Raw genomic sequence first — 22,093 nt, 5'->3', positions numbered from 1 at the left:
GAGAAATTGATGTAAACATTTTTTAAAAAGTAAAAAAAAAATTTTTTTCAATGTGTAGAGCACAGCGGTTAGACACGACTGTTTCTTAAAGTGGAGTTTTGCCCATGTAATCTCAGGGAAAGAAATTAAGTTGCAAACCCCCCTGTTCTCACCTTAGTCTGACTACCTAGTTTTTGCTGTTTCTGTCTAATACAGCCGTGGGCAAGCTACGGCCCGCGGGCCGGATCCGGCTGTTCTATCCGGTTCTCTTGCTCTCCCCTCCTCTCCTTTACTTTGAATTTATATTAGTTCACACAAACACTCCATCCATGCTTTTGTTCCGGCCCTCCGGTCCAGTTTAAGAACCCATTGTGGCCCTCGAGTCAAAAAGTTTGCCCACCCCTGGTCTAATAGCATCGAACCTAAATATAGGTTCAGGTGACAAAGGGAAATTTTATTATATGGGATTCCAGGATAATTATTAACAGGGAAAACCAGAAGTCCCATCTCTCTGGTTGGATTTGGGGAAGGAGGTCAGGCAAAGTCACATCCAGGTGACCTTGCTTGACCAAACACGTCTGAAAGGAGAGGCCAGGGAAGAGGCCCACCCGGTGGGAACCCGCGGGCTGGTTAACGGTGGACTCAGGTAGCTCACCCCCTCAGGGTGGAAAAGACTGCTGGGATTTCCTTGTTACAATCCACCCACGCTCTAAAATACGCATTAGAGCAACCACTGCTGCGGCCACTTGCCGTTTGGGCAGAGGCCTCTGCTCCTGGGAGGCCAGCAAGGGGTGGCGAGCGGAGCACTGCATTTCTAAATCTTTCCCATGGCCCTGGATGGAGGGTGTGAGGGATGGAACAGTGGGGAGGTAAGGGATGACCCTCGCAGCCCTTCGTGTCTGCCCTGCACACCCTGGCTTCGTAGTCTGGAACTGGGCTGTGAGGAGGTTGTGCAGGGCCCTGTATGTCTTGGGGAGGAAGAGAAATGCCGTGTCCCCGGGAAGCCGCTCTCTAGCAGTTGCATTGACCTGAGAGAGGAGATAACGCTATGATTAAGGAAAATTAGCTTGTTCACTAGGATGTGGATGTCTGTTGACAAAACCATTAATGTCTGTTAATGAAAGTCCCTTGCAGATGCCAGTCTTTCACTTTTGTCTGGGGCAGATGATAAGAAAACAGGCCCAAGAGCGTGCCTAGAGCTGGGCAAGGCTCCTGCCGGACTGTGTGCGGAGTCCGGGTTTTCGCCTGAATGTCGCAGCTGTTAACAGTGGTAAAAGAGCCTCAGGTGGTTAAACCAGAGGGTTATCTAAAACTAGTGGCCCTGCGCATGAATCTGCACGAGTAGCTCGTTGCCGCTTGTAGCTCGCTGCTCCGCCCTCCTGCTGATTGGTCATTACGCGTCACAGCGTAACAAACATTTGCATATTAGTTCTTTATTATATAGGATGTTTGAGCGTCGGCTGCATAGTCTTTCTCTCTTTCTCCCCATCCTTTCTTCTCTCACTCCTTCCTCCTATCTCTACTTTCCGGCAATCTAAAGTCTGTGTTTTTTTAAAATGTGAAGAGTTAAAATACTACTTTGTGTTAGGACCAGCATTCCTGGGATGTAGTGGTTCCCACATGTAGGATCGTCTTAGGTGAATTGCAGATTGACGATGAGAAAAGTCATTGACGTTGTTTCTTTATTTTCACACTAGAGGCCCGGTGCACGGATTCGTACACAGGGCGGGGGGTGGGGGGGGCCCTCGGCCTGACCTGTGCCCTCTCACAATCCGGGACCCCTTGGGGGATGTAACAATGCGCCAAGCAGCAGGCGGCCAGGGAGGAGCCCGAGCCGGGGCCTGGCGCCACGCCGCTCACACTCATCTCAGCCTGCTGCGCCTGCCGCTGCTGCTTGGTAGCGCTGCCGTGGCGTCAGGAGATGCTCCCGCCACCACAGCTGCACTCACCAGCCGTGAGCACAGCTTCTGGCTGAGCGGTGCTCCCCCTGTGGGAGCGCACTGACCCCCAGGGGGCAGCTCCTGTGTTGAGCATCTGCCCCCTGGTGGTCAGTGCACGTACTAGCGACTGGTCGAACTGTTGTTATAAGAAGTCTCATTTCGGTAACTCACTCCTACATTCACACAGGGTACAAAACTCTGCTGCTTTGTGGTCACAGTCGCCCCGGAAAGCGTTTGCAGACCTACCAGTGGAAAGGATGTGTTACAGAATCTTTAATCATTTTCCTAAAAGGAAGTGTTTCTCTGTATTCAGTCCGCATGTGAAAGTTGAATGTAGTATAACGCCTGCTGTCACCGTGTAGATGTTTAGGAGACGAGTGGCAAATCTAATAAAACAGGAAGGTGGCTTCCATGCCTCCGTTATCCTTAGGGGAGGGCATGGTTCATTTCATGTTGTTCTCTGCTGGATAATTATTAACAGGGAAACAGGAAGGTGGCTTCCATGCCTCCGTTATCTTTAGGGGAGGGCATGGTTCATTTCATGTTGTTCTCTGCTTGCCCACTGACCAGCCTATGGTGGCCAGCCGTCCTGGGAACTCAGCCCAGTGTTAGAGGGGTGGGCGCAGAGCTGGTGAGCATCAACGACTGCAGGGCAGCTGGACGGAAGGCAGGATGTGAAAGGAAATGAATAAGAGAAAGGAAAAAAATGCTCGGTAAGGAAAAGGGAGCCCTGGCGGGTTTGGCTTGGTGGATAGAGGGTCAGCCTGCGGACTGAAGGGTCCTGGGTTCGATTCCAGTCAGGGGCACATGCCTGGGTTGCGGGCTTGGTCCCCAGTGGGGGGCGTGCAGGAGGCAGCCATCAATGATTTTCTCTCATCATTGATGTTTCTATCTCTCTCTCCCTCTCCCTTCCTCTCTGAAATCAATAAAAAATATTGAAAAAAAAAGAGAAAAAGGGAGAAGACAAATGGGATGTTAGTTTCTGACCTCATTCAAATTTGCATTTTTGTCCACGCGGACATAATAGAAACTGTTTTATGGATGACATCTGTCACACTTCTTGGGAAAAGTGATTATTTGACTTGAGATATATAATTATATGTTAGTGTGTTACAGTTTTTTTTTTTTTTTTTTTTTTTACTTTTACTGTAGTAGGTTGAATTTTCAACACTGGCTTTGTAACAAGTTATGCAAATCTTGCGTTTGCTTTAAACGGAAGAGAACGAGTGTTGCTAACACAGTGACAGTGGATTATCATCCTTTTCCTTTCTTGCTTCCGTGTGAAGATTTCTTATTTGTTTGAAGGGAATCATAGGAACTTTGTTGACTCTGTCTCGGGTGTCATCGTCTTTTCACAGGAGACAGGCACGTTTTCTTTTTTTTTTTTTTAATTTAATTTAATTTATTTATTTTTTTAATTGTTTGAAGTATTACAAATAGTAGTATATATGTCTCTTTTTTTTCCCCCATTGACCTCCCCCTAGCCTCCCCTTCCCCCCAGTACATGCCTTTACCTGTCCCCCCTCCCCCAGTGTCTTGTATCCATTGGTTATGCTTATATGCATGTGTACAAGTCCTTCGGTTGATCTCTTACAGCCCCCCCACCCCCAAAACTTCCCCTGCCTTCCCGCTGTAGTTTGACAGTCTGTTCAATGCTTCTTTGCTTCTGTATCTATTTTTTCCCCTTTTCTTTCCTTTAAAAAATCTTGCCTCTGCAGACTAGAAATAAACATATAATAACAAAAAATGTTCGAGTCCCAATTTCCATGTCCAACAGTTCTGAGTCCCCGTTTCAATGTCAAACAGTTCCTTAAGTGTACATGTCAGCAATGATATCTGGATGGTGGGCACATGGTGGCAATGCAGGTCCGACCCTCTCTGGTTTGGTCCTAGGCAAGCTGCTGCATCGCACAGCTTCTGACTGCTAGCGTGGCAAGGCGTGGGCACGTTTTCTTTACAAGGTTAGGACTGCAAATCCGTAGATGCTGGCTTCCTTTTACGGAGGCGGACGTCTGTCTGAACAGGAGGCTGCTGCCGTGGGTACCTCACCCTTTAAAGGGAGAAACCTGCTCTAACCGGTTTGGCTCAGTGGATAGAGCGTTGGCCTGCGGACTCAAGGGTCCCAGGTTCGATTCGGTCAGGGGCATGTACCTTGGTTGCGGGCACATACCCAGGAGGGAGTGTGCAGGAGGCAACTGATCGATGTTTCTCTCTCATCAATGTTTCTAACTCTCTATCCCTCTTCCTTCCTCTCTGTAAAAAATCAATAAAATATATATTAAAAAAAAATAAAGGGAGAAACCTGTATTTGCAGTCGCGGTACCTCAGTCCTTTCATCACCGGGCGCTCCCAAGGGCTCCTGGAGCACAGCTGCGGGCTGCTGGCTTAGGAGCTCTGAGCTGCAGGACCCCCTCACGCCCAGCATCCAGATGTGGTGACATACTTGCACACAGCCCTCATGGAAACGGGCCAGTGTGGACATATGACAGTCATCAGTGAGTGATGCCCAAGTGGTGCCAAGAAAAATTTCATCTGTCACCCAGCCCGTCTGTATGACTTCATGGCCCGTGATGGATACAGAGATACTGCCGTCTCCCTCCTGGGCTGTAGTCAGAACACGCTCACCGGGAGCTGAGGTGCAGCGAGGAGGCCTGAGGCGTCTCAGGACAGGGCTTGTGCGGAACATTGGGAAAGCCCACTGACTTAACCTTTCTTTACTGGCCACAGGGTTGTCACTTCCCAGTTGCCCGGAACACCTTTGAGCTCGCCTAACTCATGCTTGATTTCTGCAAGCTTTTTATGAAAAATCTTACAAGAGCACAGACATGTCTTCTTGCTATTTCCCAGCCTTTGCATTGCTACGGTAGGCTTTTCATTATAAAGCAGAGATAGTGTTGCCAATGAATAATTCGTAGGAAGAGTTGTAATTTTTAAAAAATAATTAACCACTGCTTAATTTTCTTTAAAAAATATGTTTTTATTGATTTCAGAGAGGAAGGGAGAGGGAGAGAGAGAGAGAAACATCTATGATGAGAGAAAATCATGGATTGACTGCCTTCTGCATGCCGCCTACTGGGGATCGAGCCCGAAACCTGGGCACGTGCCCTGACTGGGAATCAAACCAAAGCAAGTCTGTGCCTTCATTCACATCTGAGTTCAGCCTACGTGCAGAGTTGCCAAGAACCTCTCAGATCAAAGGGGTCTGTTGTGCTCCTAGGACGTGGCCTGTTCTCGCAGGTTCTGACTGTTGACCAGACTTCCTTTGGCTTCATACTGTCCCCTGCATGTTGGTGTGGAGGAAAGCACAGATGGCTGTGTTAAAAGCCTGTGACTTCGGTGTTTTGCAAAGCCGTGCATTCTAGACTCATCCCTTGGAAACTCTTATGGTCTGAGGGAAAAACTCACAGCTGATGAAGCCAGGGCCTCTGACCATCGGGGGTGACTTTGGGTTCTTAGTCCTAGTATTAGTGAGAAGAAACTCTCTGAGCTGTTTCTCTTCAATAAGGTTCAAGTAAACATAAATAAACAAAAGTCCTCTTCTCATTTCAGGTCCAAATTCTTCCGTATCTTGCATATAGTGTGTGTCTTGGGCTGCTCACTAGCATTGCACTTCAAGAGCCACTCAGCAGCATCATTAGTGCTTCTGACAGAAAGATGAAATTAGGTACAGTTCCTACTAAATCTCTGCACTATGTCAGAATATAGTATTCTAGAACATCAGTGGCAAAGCAGATGTTTAATATTGTCTCTGATGTCATTCTTTATAGCCTAATTGGCTGTTTTGAAATAAAACTGTTTCATAGTCCTTCTGTTTCTCTTCTGGGTCTGGTAGCTGGATTTGGTTCAGTGATGGAAGAGCCATATGTGGGCCCAATCTGTAGTAATCTCCTTCACGTGGACAAGGTCGTGTTGTGACATGGTCACAAGATGTTTGCACGAGATCACCCGATTGTACCCTGTTTGGAAGACTTCTCATTCTTTGGGTGGCCTCTGTGGCACAGGCCACTTGTGCCCATGGGAAATGTGACCGCCGCCCTTTGTCAAACATCCTCATCTGTCATAGAACAGGTTGTATTATTCTGTCCTGGAAAAATGGAGCCCCTGGGACCTAATTGTAAGCTCTTTAACAAATTCGTCATTTTCTTCCTGAAAAAAGGCAGGCCATGGATGAACACCAGATTTCAGATCAGAGTAGCAGCTCAGTCCTTATTTGCCTTCAAAAAATGAAAAGAAAGGTACATAATGTTCTCTCGTTCTAGCTGTTGGAAAGCGCTAGGAAATTAAACGAACATTTTCTTTTCATTTGGAATTGTATGAGTGAGTTCGTCTGGACCACGGCTGGTCGGAAGGACTTTCACAATTTTAGAAAGCTGGGTGTCTATCCTTTGCCTAAGAAGCTTGGCCAGAAAGTTGATTCTGTAGCTTCTCTCATTAATCAGTTTGTGTGGACACGGTCTGCCTTGTCAGGAAGGTTTTCCACTCGTTACCAGATTCCTCCTCAAATGGATGGGCTAACCCCACCCAGCTGGTCTCCGCCTTTTTATCAGTAAGGATTAATTTATGTCCTATTTCCCCTGCTTGACATTTTATAAAGTTTTCTTCTAAACTACATTTACTACAAAATAGCTGTTCTTGCGCTTTGACTAAGTGACCTGTAACTGTCAATCAGAAATTCTGATCAGAATGTAATAAATCAAAGAAACCTGCCTTTTTCAGATCTCATCTTATTTTTCACAGGTAAAATGCACAATTAGTAAAAAATATTGAAAGTAGTAACAGATCTTTTTATTACTTCAATGGACCCTTCCCAGGATGGTGTATTGCACATGCAAACATACAATCAAAGGTCCTTCGTGTGTAGCACACCCCAGGGACTCATTATGACCTCAAAGGGGAACTACAGCCCGATTTTTATAAAAAATTTAATAAATTTTTATTGTTCAGATTACAATTGTTCCTTTTTTTTCCCCCCATATCTCCCCTCCACCTGGTTCCCACCCCACCCTCTGCCCTTACCTCCCCGCCACTGTCCTCATCCATAGGTGTACGATTTTTGTCCAGTCTCTTCCCGCACCCCCCACTCCCCTTCCCCCCCCGAGAATTGTCAGTCCACTCCCTTTCTATGCCTCTGATTCTATTATATTCACCAGTTTATTCTGTTCATCAGATTTTTTTATTCACTTGATTTTTAGATTCACTTGTTGATAGATATGTATTTGTTTTTCATAATTTTTACCTTTACCACCTTCTTCTTCTTCTTCTTCTTCTTCTTCTTCTTCTTCTTCTTCTTCTTCTTCTTCTCCTCCTCCTCCTCCTCCTCCTCCTCCTCCTCCTCCTCCTCCTCCTCCTCCTCCTCCTCCTCCTCCTCCTCCTCCTCCTCCTCCTCCTCCTCCTCCTCCTCCTCCTCCTTCTTCAAGAATACCTTTCAGCATTTCATATAATACTGGTTTGGTGGTGATGAACTCCTTTAGCTTTTTCTTATCTGTGAAGCTCTTTATCTGACCTTCAATTCTGAATGATAGCTTTGCTGTGTAGAGTAATCTTGGTTGTAGGTTCTTGCTATTCATCACTTTGAATATTTCTGGCCTGCATAGTTTCTGTTGAGAAATCAGCTGACAGTCGTATGGGTGCTCCCTTGTAGGTAATTAACTGTTTTTCTCTTGCTGCTTTTAATATTCTCTCTTTGTCTTTTGCTCTTGGCATTTTAATTATGTTGTGTCTTGGTGTGGTCCTCTTTGGATTCCTTTTGTTTGGGGTTCTCTGCGCTTCCTGGACTTGTAAGTCTATTTCTTTCACTAGGTGGGGGAAGTTTTCAGTCATTATTTCTTCAAATAGGTTTTCAGTATCTTGCTCTTTCTCTTCTTTTGGCACCCCCATAATTCGGATGTTGGTACGCTTGAAGTTGTCCCAGAGGCTCCTTACACTATCTTCAAATTTTTGGATTCTTTTTTCTTTTTTCTTTTCCGATTGAGTGTTTTCTGCTTCTTTGTATTTCAAATATTTGACTTGATTCTTGTGGCCCTCTAGTCTGCTGTTAGGTCTCTGTATGATATTTTTTATTTCAGACAGTGTATGTTTAATTTCTAGTTGGTCCTTTTTCATATCCTTGAGGGTCTTGTTAAATTTATTGGCCTTTTCTAGGAAATTCTTGAAAAACCTTATAACCGTGGTTTTGAACTCTATATCCAGTCATTTGCTTTCCTTCATTTCTTTCATTTGTGACCTGTTTCTTTGTCTCTACAATTTCGCTGCTTCCCTGAGTTGGTAGAGTAGCTTTGTGTGGTAGGTGTCCTATAGGGCCCAGTGGCTCAGCCTCCCCAGTTACCTGAGGTGGACACTCTTGGTACACCCCTTTGTGACTGTGTGCACAGCCTTGTTGTAGTTAAATCTTGATTGTTGTTGGTATCACTGGGAGGAATTGACCTCCAGGCCCATTGGCTGTGAGGATCAGCTGTGTCTACGCTGGGAGAACTTCTGAGCTGGAAACACCCTTATGAGACAAGACTTGCAAAATTGCAAAAGCCTCTGTGCTCAGCTTGGATGGGGCGGAGTCTCAGGGCGGAGCAGACAGCCTTGGCTTCCCGTCAGCCCTGCCCTGTGAGGCCCCTGGGTCTCAGTGTCCCTGGGTAATCGCTGTAAGCACCTCTGAGAGAAAGCCGCCCTCAAGTTTCACCCGCTGCCAGACAGTCCAGTTTCTCCCCGAATGAGTCTGGGTTCCCAGAAACTCGCCCGGAACTGGAGTTTAGTGCAGTCGGGAGCTTCCGTCTCCCTCCCGCTTTAGAAAGCCAGCCACGCACTCAGCCACCCGTGCACTCAGCCGCCTGTCCTCTCCGCGCGCTCGCGCGTCTCCGTACCTCAGCCTTTTGCAACTCCTCTGATTCTCAATGTGCTTTCCTCTTTCCTTCTAGTTGTAGAATTTCCACTCAGCCAGCCTTCCTGTGGTTCTGGATGGTGTCCGTTTTGTCTTTTAGTTGTAGTTTTGATATTGTTGTGCGAGGCAGCAGTTTAGGTGTTTACCTATGCCGCCATCTTGGTTTCTCCCCCTACAGCCTGTTTTGTGACTCAACAATTTGTACATGTTTACTTGCTGTAATTCTGAATAAAGGAGTCCTTCCTTAGGAAGTGGTTGGATTAGAGAATCTTTTTTTAAAATATATTTTTATTGATTTCAGAGAGGAAGGGAGTGGGAGAGAGAGAGAAACATCAATGATGAGAGAGAATCATTGATCCACTGCCTCCTGTACATCCCACATTGGGGGTAGAGCCCACAACTCGGGCATGAGCCCTGACTGGGAATTGAACCCATGACCTCCTGGTTCCTAGGTTGACACTCAACCACTGAATCACACTGGCTGGGCAGGAAACAATAGTTTTTGCCTGATAGTATCTGTGGAAGGGTTGAAGATGGCCTTTTGAAATTTGACTATATTAATCTGTATTCTAATATTAGTTATGACCAAATTCCCAATGAGTTTAGTGTTCACAATTGTTAGCCTCAGTCTCTGTTGAGTATCATTTCTCTAGTCATTTGATGTAGTTGTGAGTACAAACAATTTCTGGCTTTTGTTGGATTACATTGGTATTTACTAGGATTTCAAGTTAAAAATTAGAAAACCAACTTAGAAAATGTTGGCATCAAACCAACATTTGTCTTAATGTAAAAATGTGTGTTTCTTTTTATATAAGTGATCATTAAAATGTAGATGTATTTGAAAGATACAGATGAACATTTAAATTACCCAAATGCATTTGAATACAATTTACAGGTTACTTTTATTGAAGGCTTACCGTATGTGTGCCAGGCGGTTGGTCTAACTGTCTCACTTAAATCTCACAGTACTTCTCTGAAGAGGTTTTATCATCACTCCCATTATTCACATGGGGAGAGGGCGGCACACGGAAGTTAATTGTCCAAATGTCTTGAACCCAGGCAGTGGGTCTCTAGAGCGTTTCACTGCTTCTCTATGCTGCTTTCCCAAATTCTTTCTCTAAAAGGAGCTGTGGGAAGTTTATGAGTGAGCCTGCCTTCCTGGGCACACCTTTCATTGAGCACTGGGAATCAAGTCCCAGGTTCTGATAAATAAGCGTGGTTCCTATACTAAGGAGCTCTTGGCCTGGAGAGCGCAGCCATCGGAAGGAGGAGCTGCATAAGGAAAGAGTGTGGCGGCTGCAAGATCTTTCTGTGATCTCATTTAGTAGTTCTTTCCCTTCTGTAGAATCTTGTTGTGGTCAGGGACAGCCGGCTCTGTTTTGTTAAGCATGTACACAATAAAAATAATTTTTTTTCTAGTTCAAAGGGAAGAACCAAAAGGCTAGTAGGCTTTGCAGTTCAGAATTCTGGATATTCTTCATGTGATGATGGGACATTGATGAGCTTTGGCCGTAGGTTCCTGGAAATTGCCGGTCTTGGCCAACCGATGTCTGATACAATTAACTTCAATACATACTTTGGAGATCAGCCAGTTCCACGGGCCAGAATTGTTATAAACTCCCATTGCCTCATCAACATGCACATACATATTTCTACAAATGTAGCGTGTTCTGTTGTTTCTCTCAAAACATTGGCATTCTCTTATAATAGTCTTGCGTGTGTTTGTCTCCAATCTTAGCGTCTTAAAAGTTTAGTATAATAAATTATTATACAAACAGATATAAAGTGATCTGCCCTTTGGGATGTTCAGCATAACATGTTGGTTAGCTTTGCGATTATTTACCCTTTGCAACTAGCTCAAAAGAAACATCATCTTTATGAAGTCTGCAGCTAATCACATATTACAATAGTAACTCATACATTTAAAGGTTTTTGATTTCTAATTTGGTCCATGACACCTCAGCGAAAGCATAAAGATGATAGCCAGTGGATTAATTTGAAGATAAGCAAAGGTAGTATTAAAAACAGGTAAATAAATTAAAATTAAACAAAAATACTGGAGTCAAAGAGGAATACAAAGTCGAAATTCAAAAGTAAATCACGAGGTGTATGTTGGTTTACTCAGCTAAAATAGAAACTCTAGTTCAGGGGATTTTAGGCCTGGAAAGGGAGTTTGTGGCAGACTGAATAATGACCCCAAGTATATTCACCTCCTAGTCCTTAAAATCTGAATGTGTTGCCTTACATGGCAGATGGCAAAAGGAACTTTTGTAGATTTGAGGTGAGGATTTTGAGATAGGGAGATATCCTGGATTATTCAGGTAGGCCCATGTAGTCACTAGGGTCAGACTCGGAGAAGTGACAATGGAAAGAGAGGTCACAGTGATGCAGCCACAAGCCAAGGAATGGGGGCAGCCTCCTGAGGCTGGAAAAGGCAAGCAATGGATTCCTAGTCCTACCAGCACCATGATTTCAGTGCAGAGAAATGGACTTTGGACCCTGACTTCCAGAACTGTAATAGCATCATCAATTTGTGTTGCTGTGAGCTACTAAATTTGTGGTAATTTGTTACAGCAGCAATAGGAAACTAATTCAGACTTCAAGTGTCATGTAGTATGACTCTCAGTCTTTCTTTAAGTCTCACCAGTCATGTTTGGGAAGAGGAAAGGACCTGGGGGAAGCAAGAAATACTTCTTGGTGATCAGAGGGCTGGGAGATTAAGAGAAACTTTTTGGTGTTCAAGACTACTATTAATATCTCAGAGGAGCTCAGATGAGTCCTTGGTGGCAGTTAGTACTATAGGAGTGAGATAGAGCAATATCTTACATTATTCTGGAAGTCCCGAGTCCACCTAAGCTGGTCCTCTCTTACGGGTAGTTCAGACCGTTGATGATCCCCTGCCTCCTCCCATACCTGGAAGGCTGTCCCAGCTGATGCAGCTGTCTTGATCATGTCCAATGCCAACCAACTATCCTTCGCATTTGTATGTGAAATACTCTGGACTCCAAGTGCATCAGCTCAGATTCATGAGCTTCTCTCTCCCTGATCCACAGAGAAGAAGCCTGAAACATCCCCTAACTGGGGCATTTGTTTTAAATTAACAGAAAGTAGTTTTTTTTTTTTTTTCTGAATTTTTAAGTCCAATTCTTCCTTTTGCATTTGAAGATCATTTTATTTTATTCTGTGTAAAGAAAATGAGGACTATTTGGTCAACTTCTGTTTTGTTTGGTCTGCTTGAAAATAGTTTTGCCATTTTTCTAGCCAGCTGATCTTTTTTCACTTAGAGCCTGTTATTTTCTAAGTCGTTGGATATTCTGTGTTTCTTCTGAACCTCTGATGCTTTTGAGCAGCAGCTTCCTGAACTGAATCTAGTTATTTAGTTGTGTCATTGGGTCTGTGCGTGAATCTGGGAAAGCAACCCTGTGCTAATTTGGAATGTTGACCTGAAATGGACACAGTTGAAATGCAAATGGGCATTAACCTTGAATGAAAACCAGCTGATTAATAATATGTTTAAATCTCTGTAAAGTGAAACGAGCTTTTCAAACTAAAAATTTTTTTTTCATTTCTAATAGGTGAGTGGACATGGTCACCATTTCTTTTTAAATATATTTATTGATTTCAGAGAGGAAAGGAGAGAGAGAAAGAGAGAGAGAGAGAGACATCAATGATGAGAGAGAATCATTGATCAGCTGCCTCTGTCATCCCCTCTGCCCCCCACTAGGGATTGAGCCCACAACCTGGGCATGTGCCCTTGACTGGAATCAAACCTGAGACCCTTCCATCCCCAGGCCGATGCTCTATCCACCGAGCCAAACCAGTGAGGGCCATTTTGGTGATTTTAATATGTGCATCTTCTTTCCCAGTCTATTTTTTACATTAATGCTTAAAATATTGTGTTATTAAAATATATTTATGTTCAGATTTGGAGTTTAGTAATAATAACTCATTTAATGAGCATATACTTTGGTACCTGGAGAAATTTTTTTCAAATGTTTTATTGCTACTGTAAAAATATCAGTTTTAAATAGATATCTCAACCAAAGAGTCTGCATAACACTTTGGAAATGTTTTCTCTGCGACAGTTTGAAAACGGCTGCGGTCGTGCTGAATGTAGCTTGCACTTCTACAGGGAGAGCGTGAACATCAGTTCTCAGTATTTTGCCTAATTTCCTTCATTTTCAGGAGTGATTGAAAGCTCTGGTATGGAAAAGAGAATGACATTAGCATTTAAATGTTTAGTAAAAAAAAAATGCAATATTTCTTTTTAGAGAACATTGTAAATTTTTTACTAAAGGGTTGAACTGTTACATTCCCCAAAATGACAGGAGAGAAACTATGGTTGAAGAACTTAAAAGCTGCCCAGTTGGTGTAGCTCAGCGGTTGAACATTGACCCAGAAACCGAAAGGTCAAAGGATTGATTGCTGGTCAAGGCATATGCCTGGATTGTGGGCTTGATCCCCAGAAGGGGGTGTGCAGGAGGCAGCCGATAGATGATGTTTCTCTCTCATAGATGTTTCTATCTCTCTATCCTTCTCCTTTCCCCTCTCTCTAAAAATGAATAAAATAAAAAAAAGAGAGAACTTGAAAGCTGATGAGACAGTGAGGTTGGGGAGCACTGTTTGAAATAAACTGTTGACTGTCTTTAATTTTATTCTCATTAAAATCGGACTGCAGACAACCCACTGAGGGAAGAGGGGAGTAATTCCTTTTAAATGAATCATAAATTATTAATAGTTTATTTTATCCAGTTCATTTCTACCTCCCACTTATAGTAATTTTTTCAAAATCTACTTTCCCAGCACTTAAGGGATGCTGGTCAATGTTTTGCATTGTTGTAGCACTTTGCATACTAAGAGACATTTTTTTCTCCTATGTCTGTTTGTCCATGCAAATACTTAATTTATTGTTTATAGCTTGTAGCATTTTGAACAATTCTTGGCTCTCAGCTTTTCTCAAAGCACACTAGAAATTGGATTCTTGGATCTCCTTATTACACCCATTCAAGCAGAGATAAATAGGTATTTCTTAGACCTCTTCTACTGAGAGTTTTTATAGCCTTAGGCCTGTGGCCTCATAATAACAGCTGGTTACTACTCTATGGGGAAACTGAGACGGAGAGAGAGTCATTGAGTGACTTGTCCAACATCACACAGCTGGTTAACCTGAGCTGTTAACTAAACAAAATCATCTCTTAAATTGCTTGACTCGACTGACTATATTGTATAGTAGTTAAAAGTTCAGACTCTTGAATCCCAGTGTGACCATTTACTAAGAAAGTTGTGCACACCGCATAGTACATCCTGAAGCGTGAATATTAGCCATTATGTCAGCGTACATGCCAGTCCCTCTTGTATACGTTCTTGCTCACTCTTTTTAGATAAAGGAGTGCAGTTCTAAAACCCAGTTTATTTAACTAAGTACTAAATTTGAATCAGCTGCCCTAAATTCTAAATCTTGATGGAGACTGTTTGGGCCAGAAAAAGATAATACATGAGAAATCACTTATAAATTATATCACAACATAAAAGCATGGAGTGTTTATTTTATATGGAGTTAATTTAAACTGTACATTCTCATAGAAAAATATTAAAAACACGAGAAAAAAAGCCACGATCTGTTGTACAACTACCTAGGGATAACTGTTTTTTCCCCCCTTTCGGTCCGAGTTTCTGTTTTTTTAAACATAAGTTGGTCATTGAGGAACCTTCAGTGGTCCCAGAAGAAAGATTATGCAAAGGGAAATCTGGTAAAGAGAATACCCATCACTTGATGTCTTTCTTTTTCCCCAGTGATAAGCCTTCCAATAATCCAGACTCGTCAGGATCAGTTTTAAAGGAGTAGAAAAGCGTTTATCAGTTATCTGGGTGATAAAAATGGCCATTTTATAGCTCTTTGCAGGTCTGTTTGGTGACGGGTCAATTCCTATGCTTGACTCTGTTCCTAACAGGACCGTGTTGGGAGTGGGGAGGGAGGCCTGGCTTGGCAGCAGTTCCCGTGAAAGTAACAGCATCTCCAGTGACCACGCGTTTTGTCAGAGACAGGGATGGGCTGTGCTGGCTGTCAATGCTCATGCAACTCAGGCTTCATCAGTGGGGGATCTGAGGATGTGATTTGCTTGCTGGGCCTTGTGCATCTAGATCACATCCAGCAATATTGTGTTCTCTTTGAGGGGCTGGGGTTTGAGCTGGGCATTGACAGTGGAGGTAAGAACAGGCAGCTAGGACATCCTGTGGGTCATTGAATAGTTGAAAGACTCGAGGATGTTTTGCTTAGTAGGCATCCTAGGATGGCTGAAAGGGACCTGCATAGGGAAGAGGGAGTAGACTCGTGGCTGCAGATGGCAAAACTACAGACCTTGGAGAGCAACGAGATGGGGGTTCTCCCCGGCTTACTGTAATGAGTGTGTGCTTGTGCACGGGTGCATGTGTTATATGTAATTATCAGGATTGTCTAGTAATGCAACAGACCTTAGGAAGGAGTAAGTTTCTGGTCACTGAAGGTATTTAAGCTGAGACTGGGTGGATCCCTGCCACAAGATTCTATAAAATGCATTTCTTCCCTGGATTTGCTTTTTATTGAGCTCTTCTTATATGACAGGGACTGTGCCCGATGCTGAGGAGACAGAGGTCAGTACGATAGGCAAGAGGCTGGGTTACATGACTTTAAAGATCCCCTATGGCCGGGGTTGGGAGAAATTGCTTGTTGCTTCAGTTTCCTTTGCCTTGATAAAGCGTGGAGCTCTGATCTCTATATACCTCCGCCTTGTGGACACTGTAGCGTGTTACTGTCATATTTCTTCTGTGATGTGGAGTAATGCTTCATCACTCCCTGAAAGACTGTAGGCCATTCACTCATGCACAGGACAATATTTTATTTTCCACTTTTGAACGTAGAGGTTAAGGCTGACTATAGAGTTGATATTTCATGGCAAATGTTTAATTCCATGCTGACTTACGTATGTTTTTTTAAAGACTCAAGGTATGTCAAAAAGTATAATGAAAGCAGAATGCTTATTGAATGTAAGGTGATATTACATAGGAATGTTGTTGGAAGTTCATTGTAGTTCAAACAGATATGGAGGATTCAGGCTCTAAAGTTATGCTTATTTTTCTGAGGGGAGTCCTAGTGTGTGTAATACTGAGATACTGAATCTCCAACGTCAATATTTGTAAATTGACCACATATCAGTGCTGATTCTACTGCTGCCTGCAGAGATGAGGCAGTACCAGGAGGAGCAGAGGGGCCAAGAACAAACTGTGCCGATTGGGAGGTGATCTTGGGGTCTCTGTACATTTTGGCCCATCAAGTAAGGCCAGCTGTTCGTTTGTTTCACATCTAGGTTTGGAATTCACCCAGTTGCAGGCCGGATGCCTGGCCAGCTCAATGTGCTGCTGGCTGAGGCTGGGGTGCCATATGATATTGTGTTGGAAATGGACGAGATCAACCAGGATTTCCCAGGTAAGTGATGGGGCCGATGGTGACATTGACTTGTTCTTTTTTTACAGAGAGGAAGGGAGAGGGATAGAGAGTTAGAAACATCGATCAGCTGCCTCCTGCACACCTCCTACTGGGGATGTGCCCGCAACCAAGGTACATGCCCTTGACCGGAATCGAACCTGGGACCCTTCAGTCTGCAGGCCGACGCTCTATCCACTGAGCCAAACCGGTCAGGGCTTGACTTGTTCTTAGGGTGACTAAAGCAATGCCAGTCCAGGATAGAAACTGTGGGATCACGGAAGACCTGCTCATCAGATGGGGGGCAACCTGCTCATGGTAGGGATGCAGTCATTGGAGCTAATGACACTGTCAATGACATAAACAAAACAGTGCTGGCTAGTTTACCCGGGTTATAAGCAGCAAAGGTAACTGTGCTCCCATGAGGAGAGCTGAGGGATGGAGCAGGCCCTGGGAGGCGATGTAGGGAAGTGGGTTGCCCAGGGACTCGGAACACACCTGGCTTTGGAATCCAGGCCCTGACTCTCTCTCATGACCTTGAACTAGTTACTCAGGCTCAGATTCATTTATAAAATTGCTGTTGATAATTCACTGTCTGATTTCTGCAGTGTTTACTGGTTTCCAGTTGTACCAACTCAGGATCAGAATAGTAGTTTTCTGTCCCCTTTAAAGTACTAGACTTCACTGGACAAGGTGCTGTCCTGTGTGGCTGTCATGGGTATTGGTTGAATGCTAATGACATTTGGCCCAAGATCATGTTTGTTAAAATTAAACCAGTTCCCTCTGGCAAGTGTCCACTGTTAACATAAAAAACAAACAAACTGTTTGTTAGAGAAAAAAAGTGAAATCGTGTGTATGTCTACATTCACATGGCATTTTGGCAAAGTTCTAAGGTAGTTCACATTATAAAGCTTAAAGAGGGAATTTAGGCCATTTTAATTTTATGCCTCCTTTCAGATTTCACTGTTGCTAAATTATGTGTGAAACCTGCCAGTTCCAGGAATTATGGACACAGCTTTAATATAGTACAGACTCATAGACCATTTTCTTTTAGACATCAAGTTGCATTTATGTGGTCATCTTAGAAGTTGAAAATGGAACACAGATACTATAAAATATTGTAATTGGCAAGATCACTTTTGGATAATGAAAGAACTATATAAAGTTACATTCAGGGAAGGAAAGCATAATAATGCAAGCTCCAGCCAGGATGCTCAGGTTAGATGCAGGCCTATTGCTTTTTAGCTGTGTGACATTGGCTAAGTTACTGAACCTCTCTGATAAAGCCCTTGGTACGGTGCCTGGCACAAGCGTGGGTCTTACAAATATTAGCTTTTGTTATTATCGTTGTTATAAAGCCAGATCAGTCTCATTTTCCTGGAAAGAAGTGAAAGTGACTCCCCTGAGTTTTATATTTCCTCTTTTTTTCTTTCATGATGTAGACACTGATTTGGTCCTTGTAATTGGAGCTAATGACACTGTCAATTCAGCCGCTCAAGAAGACCCCAACTCTATTATTGCAGGCATGCCCGTTCTCGAGGTCTGGAAGTCAAAGCAGGTAAGTTTCAGGCTCATGCTTTATCCTAGTTATCAAAACTCTTAAAATGCACACACGGAGCTTTCCTTGGTCACTTGATGAGAAGTGACGAAGGTTTGAGGAGGCCCAGGAGTTGGAGTAGGATTAGGGCCCGGTTCTCCTGATGCAGCTTCTGTGCTCTGTGGCCACCGGGGAATCTGAATGAATGCCTCAGTCACAGCAGAACTATAAGGGATTGTGCAGCTGGATTAACGGAATCTGTAACCGCAGCTGAACAAGGAATGAGTCTGGCCGAGTTCCAGGTCGAGTCCCGTGGAGCAGATGGCTTCTCTCTGGGACAGTGAGTCAGTTCCTCGCCTTCATATATGAAGACGAGCACATTTTTTCATTTAACGTTATCGAAAGGGAGTTTGTATGTCGTTATGGGGTGTCTGGAAGGAAGGTGATTTGGAAATCGGACAGCAGTGTGGCATGAGGAAGCAGGCTCTGCACGTGCACACACTCCTGAAGGGCCGATTGCTAGGTCGTGGGGAGCGAGGCGCTTGCCAGTTGTTCTCTGCCCAGCCGTGGGCACATTTCTCTACCACCCCTAAGTCAGATCTGCATTTTCAGAACCATGGTTTCAGAATGTACATTTCCCCTTTCATTTTGTTTCTCTTTACTGTATACATGAGGTTAAAACTTAGTGTTTGTGGTACGTGAGCAGATAAGCCATGCACTGGTTCATGGGATATGAGAAATTATTGCATTGGTCATTAATGTTTGAGAGTTTGCAGAGCCCTTGCCGGTGTGACTCAGCAGTTAGAGTGCTGGTCTGTGCACCGAGGGGTCCTAGGTTCAATTCACGGTCAAGGGCACATACCTGGGTTGCAGGTTCAATCTCTGGCTCCTGCCCCAGTCCGGGCACATGCGGGAGTCAACCAATTGATGTGTCTCTCTCACATTGATGTTTCTCTCTCTCTCTCTCTTTCTGTCTTCTCCTTCACTCCTATCCCTTCCACTCTCCCTAAAAATCAATGGAAAAAATATCCTCGGGTGAGGATTAACAAAACAAAACAAAGAGTTTGCAGAGTACACTGTCGTACTAATGCTATTTGAAGCGTGAACACATTTGTACTGCTTTCCTTCTTGGATAGATGACATGTCCTAGACCAGTGGTCGGCAAACTCATTAGTCAACAGAGCCAAATATCAACAGTACAACGATTGAAATTTCTTTTGAGAGCCAAATTTTTTAAACTTAAACTTCTTCTAACGCCACTTCTTCAAAATAGACTCGCCCAGGCCGTGGTATTTTGTGCAAGAGCCACACTCAAGGGGCCAAAGAGCCGCATGTGGCTCGCGAGCTGCGGTTTGCCAACCACTGCCCTAGACCATAGGGAGGCTTTTCTTTTCATTAAGAACTGACTTGATACTCAGCAGGACAGCACCAGCTGTAATCTGTGTAATTGTAAATGTCTGTAGCACATCAGCATCAGAGACGGACTTCCCTTCCGTCCTGCTTGAAGGACCGCAGTATTAGCTATTAGCCTCTCCTTGTGACAGCTAGGGTGCCCATGGGGCTTCTGTGTTAGAACTTTCCGATATATTTTTTCCTTAAAGTGAGGGAACAGGACTGATACCATTTTCCCACTCAACTACATATATTTAAAAATTTGTAGTAGAAGCTTAATCACTGTGCTTGTTCACTTTAGCCCATTCATAGAAAGATGCATATTTTTCTGACTAGAAAATGTCATACATAGCCTTTGTGGACAAAAGCACTAAGAAGAAAGTCGCAATCTGCTCACTCAGAGATAAACTATTGTTCATATGACCTTTTCTTTCATTGGTATAAATGTATGGGCACATTTTAAAAAATTAAAGTTAATACAATGTGAATATGCATTAAAATACTCCTTGTGCCTGGCTGGTGTGACTCAGTGGTTGAGCGTTGACCTGTGAACCAGGAGGTCACTGGTTTGTTTCCTGGTCAGGGCACATGCCCAGATTGTGGGCTCGATCCCCAGTAGGGGCGTGCAAGAGGCAGCTGAACAATGATTCTCTCATCATGGATGTTTCCATCTCTCTCTCCCTCTCTCTTCCTCTCTGAAGAAAAAAAAATATATATTTAAAAAATACTCCATGTATATTTTAAGAGTCTCTGAACTAAAGAACTGGTAGAGAGGCACATGCCTGTTCAGAGTGAGGGCAGGGCGATGTTTGTGTGCCTAGCACCCAGCCCAGGCTGTTACATGCACTCTCTCCCTTCATCTTCGGTTCCTAGGTCATTGTTATGAAGAGGTCCTTGGGCGTTGGCTATGCTGCAGTGGACAATCCAATCTTCTACAAACCCAACACGGCCATGCTGCTAGGCGATGCCAAGAAGACCTGTGATGCACTACAGGCGAAAGTTCGAGAATCCTACCAGAAGTAAACTTCAAAGGTCAAGCTGTTGTCTAGCAGCAGGGGAACTTGTGGGAACAGGCAACAGAAGTATCACTGTAGACAGCTGATGCACATCTGTAGCAAAGCTCTTGCACGGAATGGAAGACCCTGAAGAAAGCGAAGCAAATACAGGGAGATTTTTCAAGAGCATTTTAAAAAAAGGATTGAAAAAATTCGGCATGTCCTTCTGTGCATATTTTTTTTGGTGTTATAAATCAAAAGTATTTTATAAAAGGAGAAAGAACAGCCTCATTTTCAATGTAATCTGTTTAGATTTTTTAAAATTCCTGCTCAGTAGCCAGTAATGTTTTAAGAAATTAAGTCTAGAATTTGAGACTTAACCAAACACAGATCTGAAAAACTGACGCAGTGTAAACATTACAGGCACCTGGGTCGATGGTTTTTCCAACAAATGTGACTAATTTGAAACTTTCATCAACTCCGGAGCTGACCTCTGACCTTTAACTATCATCTGAACCAACCATATCAAATTGGGTTTGGTTTTTCAAACTGTACTTTCAATTGTAGATTTCAGGGGTGTATTTTCTCACTTCTATTTTAATACGTTAAAGGACTAGGTAACCTTCCAGAGATGCTGGAAACAGTTAAGCCATTTGCTTTGTATGTTTTGTTAGAACACCAATGAAACATAATGTGAAATCAGTATTAGTTGTATTTTTTAAAACCCCATTTCTAATTGGAGATCTCTTTAATTTCAATCAATTTATAATGTGTAGTACTGTACTAAGTGCACTTGAATGGAATTCAACTATTTGCCTAATAAAATGAGTTCATTATGTTTGCACATTGATGTAGCAATTGTCTCTGGCGACAAAATGCTAACATTGAATAGCTCTGCTTGTTAGTAATATCCGGGGAAGACTTGCTACTATAAAGTAGATGAAATTAATCTGTCTTAAGGTTCGCAAGAAATACTTTTTTTTTCCACCCACAAATCAGAGTGTGCTTTGAGGTCTTACGTAACTGATCACATTTGGGAGAAATGGTGGCACGTTTTCTTCCTCTTTAGTTACTAGTGCTTTGCCTAAGCTCTAGTAAAGATCATGTCTTTTTGCAGTAAAAGTGTATATTTCCTGTGTGAGGTTGCTACATTGCCAAAAGCTCTATAGAGGATGAATGTGTGATGAGTTTCTTGAAACAATTATTAACACTTAAAAACGATTTCTAAACCAGAAAAAGAAGTAACTGGTGTGAAATTTTTTACTGTGGTGCTCATGTTTACTGAGTTTACAACTCACAATATTTGTTGGTTTGGTAATCAATTTCTGTTTTGCTGCGCTTGCAATTAAGATCGTGTGTGTGTGTGTGTGTGTGTGTGTGTGTGTGTGTGTGTGTTTTAAAGCAGAAAAGATTCCTTTTTAATTTTTGAGGGATAAATGCAATTTGTTAATGGGACTCAGGTTATAAGGAATCCCAAGAGTGAATTATATCATTAAAGTCCTATTAGAAGCAAGTAGATGGTACCTGTATGCCCTTTTCCTTTTCTAGTTGTAGATACACCTGGAAAGCAGCAACTTGGAATTTTTTTTTTTGGAGAAAATTCCTGCATTCAGTTTAAATAAAAAATAATTATACTTAGATTTTTAAAGTTATTTTCATCATTTATAGTAAATACTTTTAAAATTTAGGGTGATCTCCTTCTTTGATAGTAATCCTTTGTCATTCATTTGTGTTAATTGAATTGAAAATTTATGATGTAGTTGGTTTTATTTTACTTTTTGGTTAGGATATTGAAGTTTTTTTGAAACATAATTTCTTAGATCAATACTCCTAAAGGTTGGTGGTCTTAGATTATTAATTACAGTGAAGTCTTAAATCAACAAAGATAATTTTCACCCATCCAATTTATCATCCCTCCTT

The 22,093-nt window shown here is 43.0% G+C and overlaps 1 protein-coding gene across 7 annotated transcripts in view; it reads left to right on the top strand.

The window, feature by feature from the left end:
* Positions 1 to 21,406, top strand: part of NNT (nicotinamide nucleotide transhydrogenase) — a 79,484-nt gene extending 58,078 nt beyond the window's left edge. For all 7 annotated transcript variants that reach the window (XM_080680743.1, XM_080680742.1, XM_080680744.1 and 4 more), the window contains exons 20-22: positions 16,134 to 16,252; positions 17,692 to 17,807; positions 20,052 to 21,406. In XM_080680743.1, the coding sequence (XP_080536869.1) occupies positions 16,134 to 16,252; positions 17,692 to 17,807; positions 20,052 to 20,201 (385 nt within the window). In that variant the 3' untranslated portion in view covers positions 20,202 to 21,406. The remainder of the gene's footprint in view (positions 1 to 16,133; positions 16,253 to 17,691; positions 17,808 to 20,051) is intronic.
* Positions 21,407 to 22,093: the final 687 nt, after the last annotated feature.

Source organism: Plecotus auritus (assembly GCF_963455305.1).
Source record: "Plecotus auritus genome assembly, chromosome: 7".
NCBI classification, from domain to species: Eukaryota; Metazoa; Chordata; class Mammalia; order Chiroptera; family Vespertilionidae; genus Plecotus; species Plecotus auritus.
Note: the sequence above shows the minus strand (reverse complement) of the source record. Positions and strands in the feature narration are given on the sequence as shown.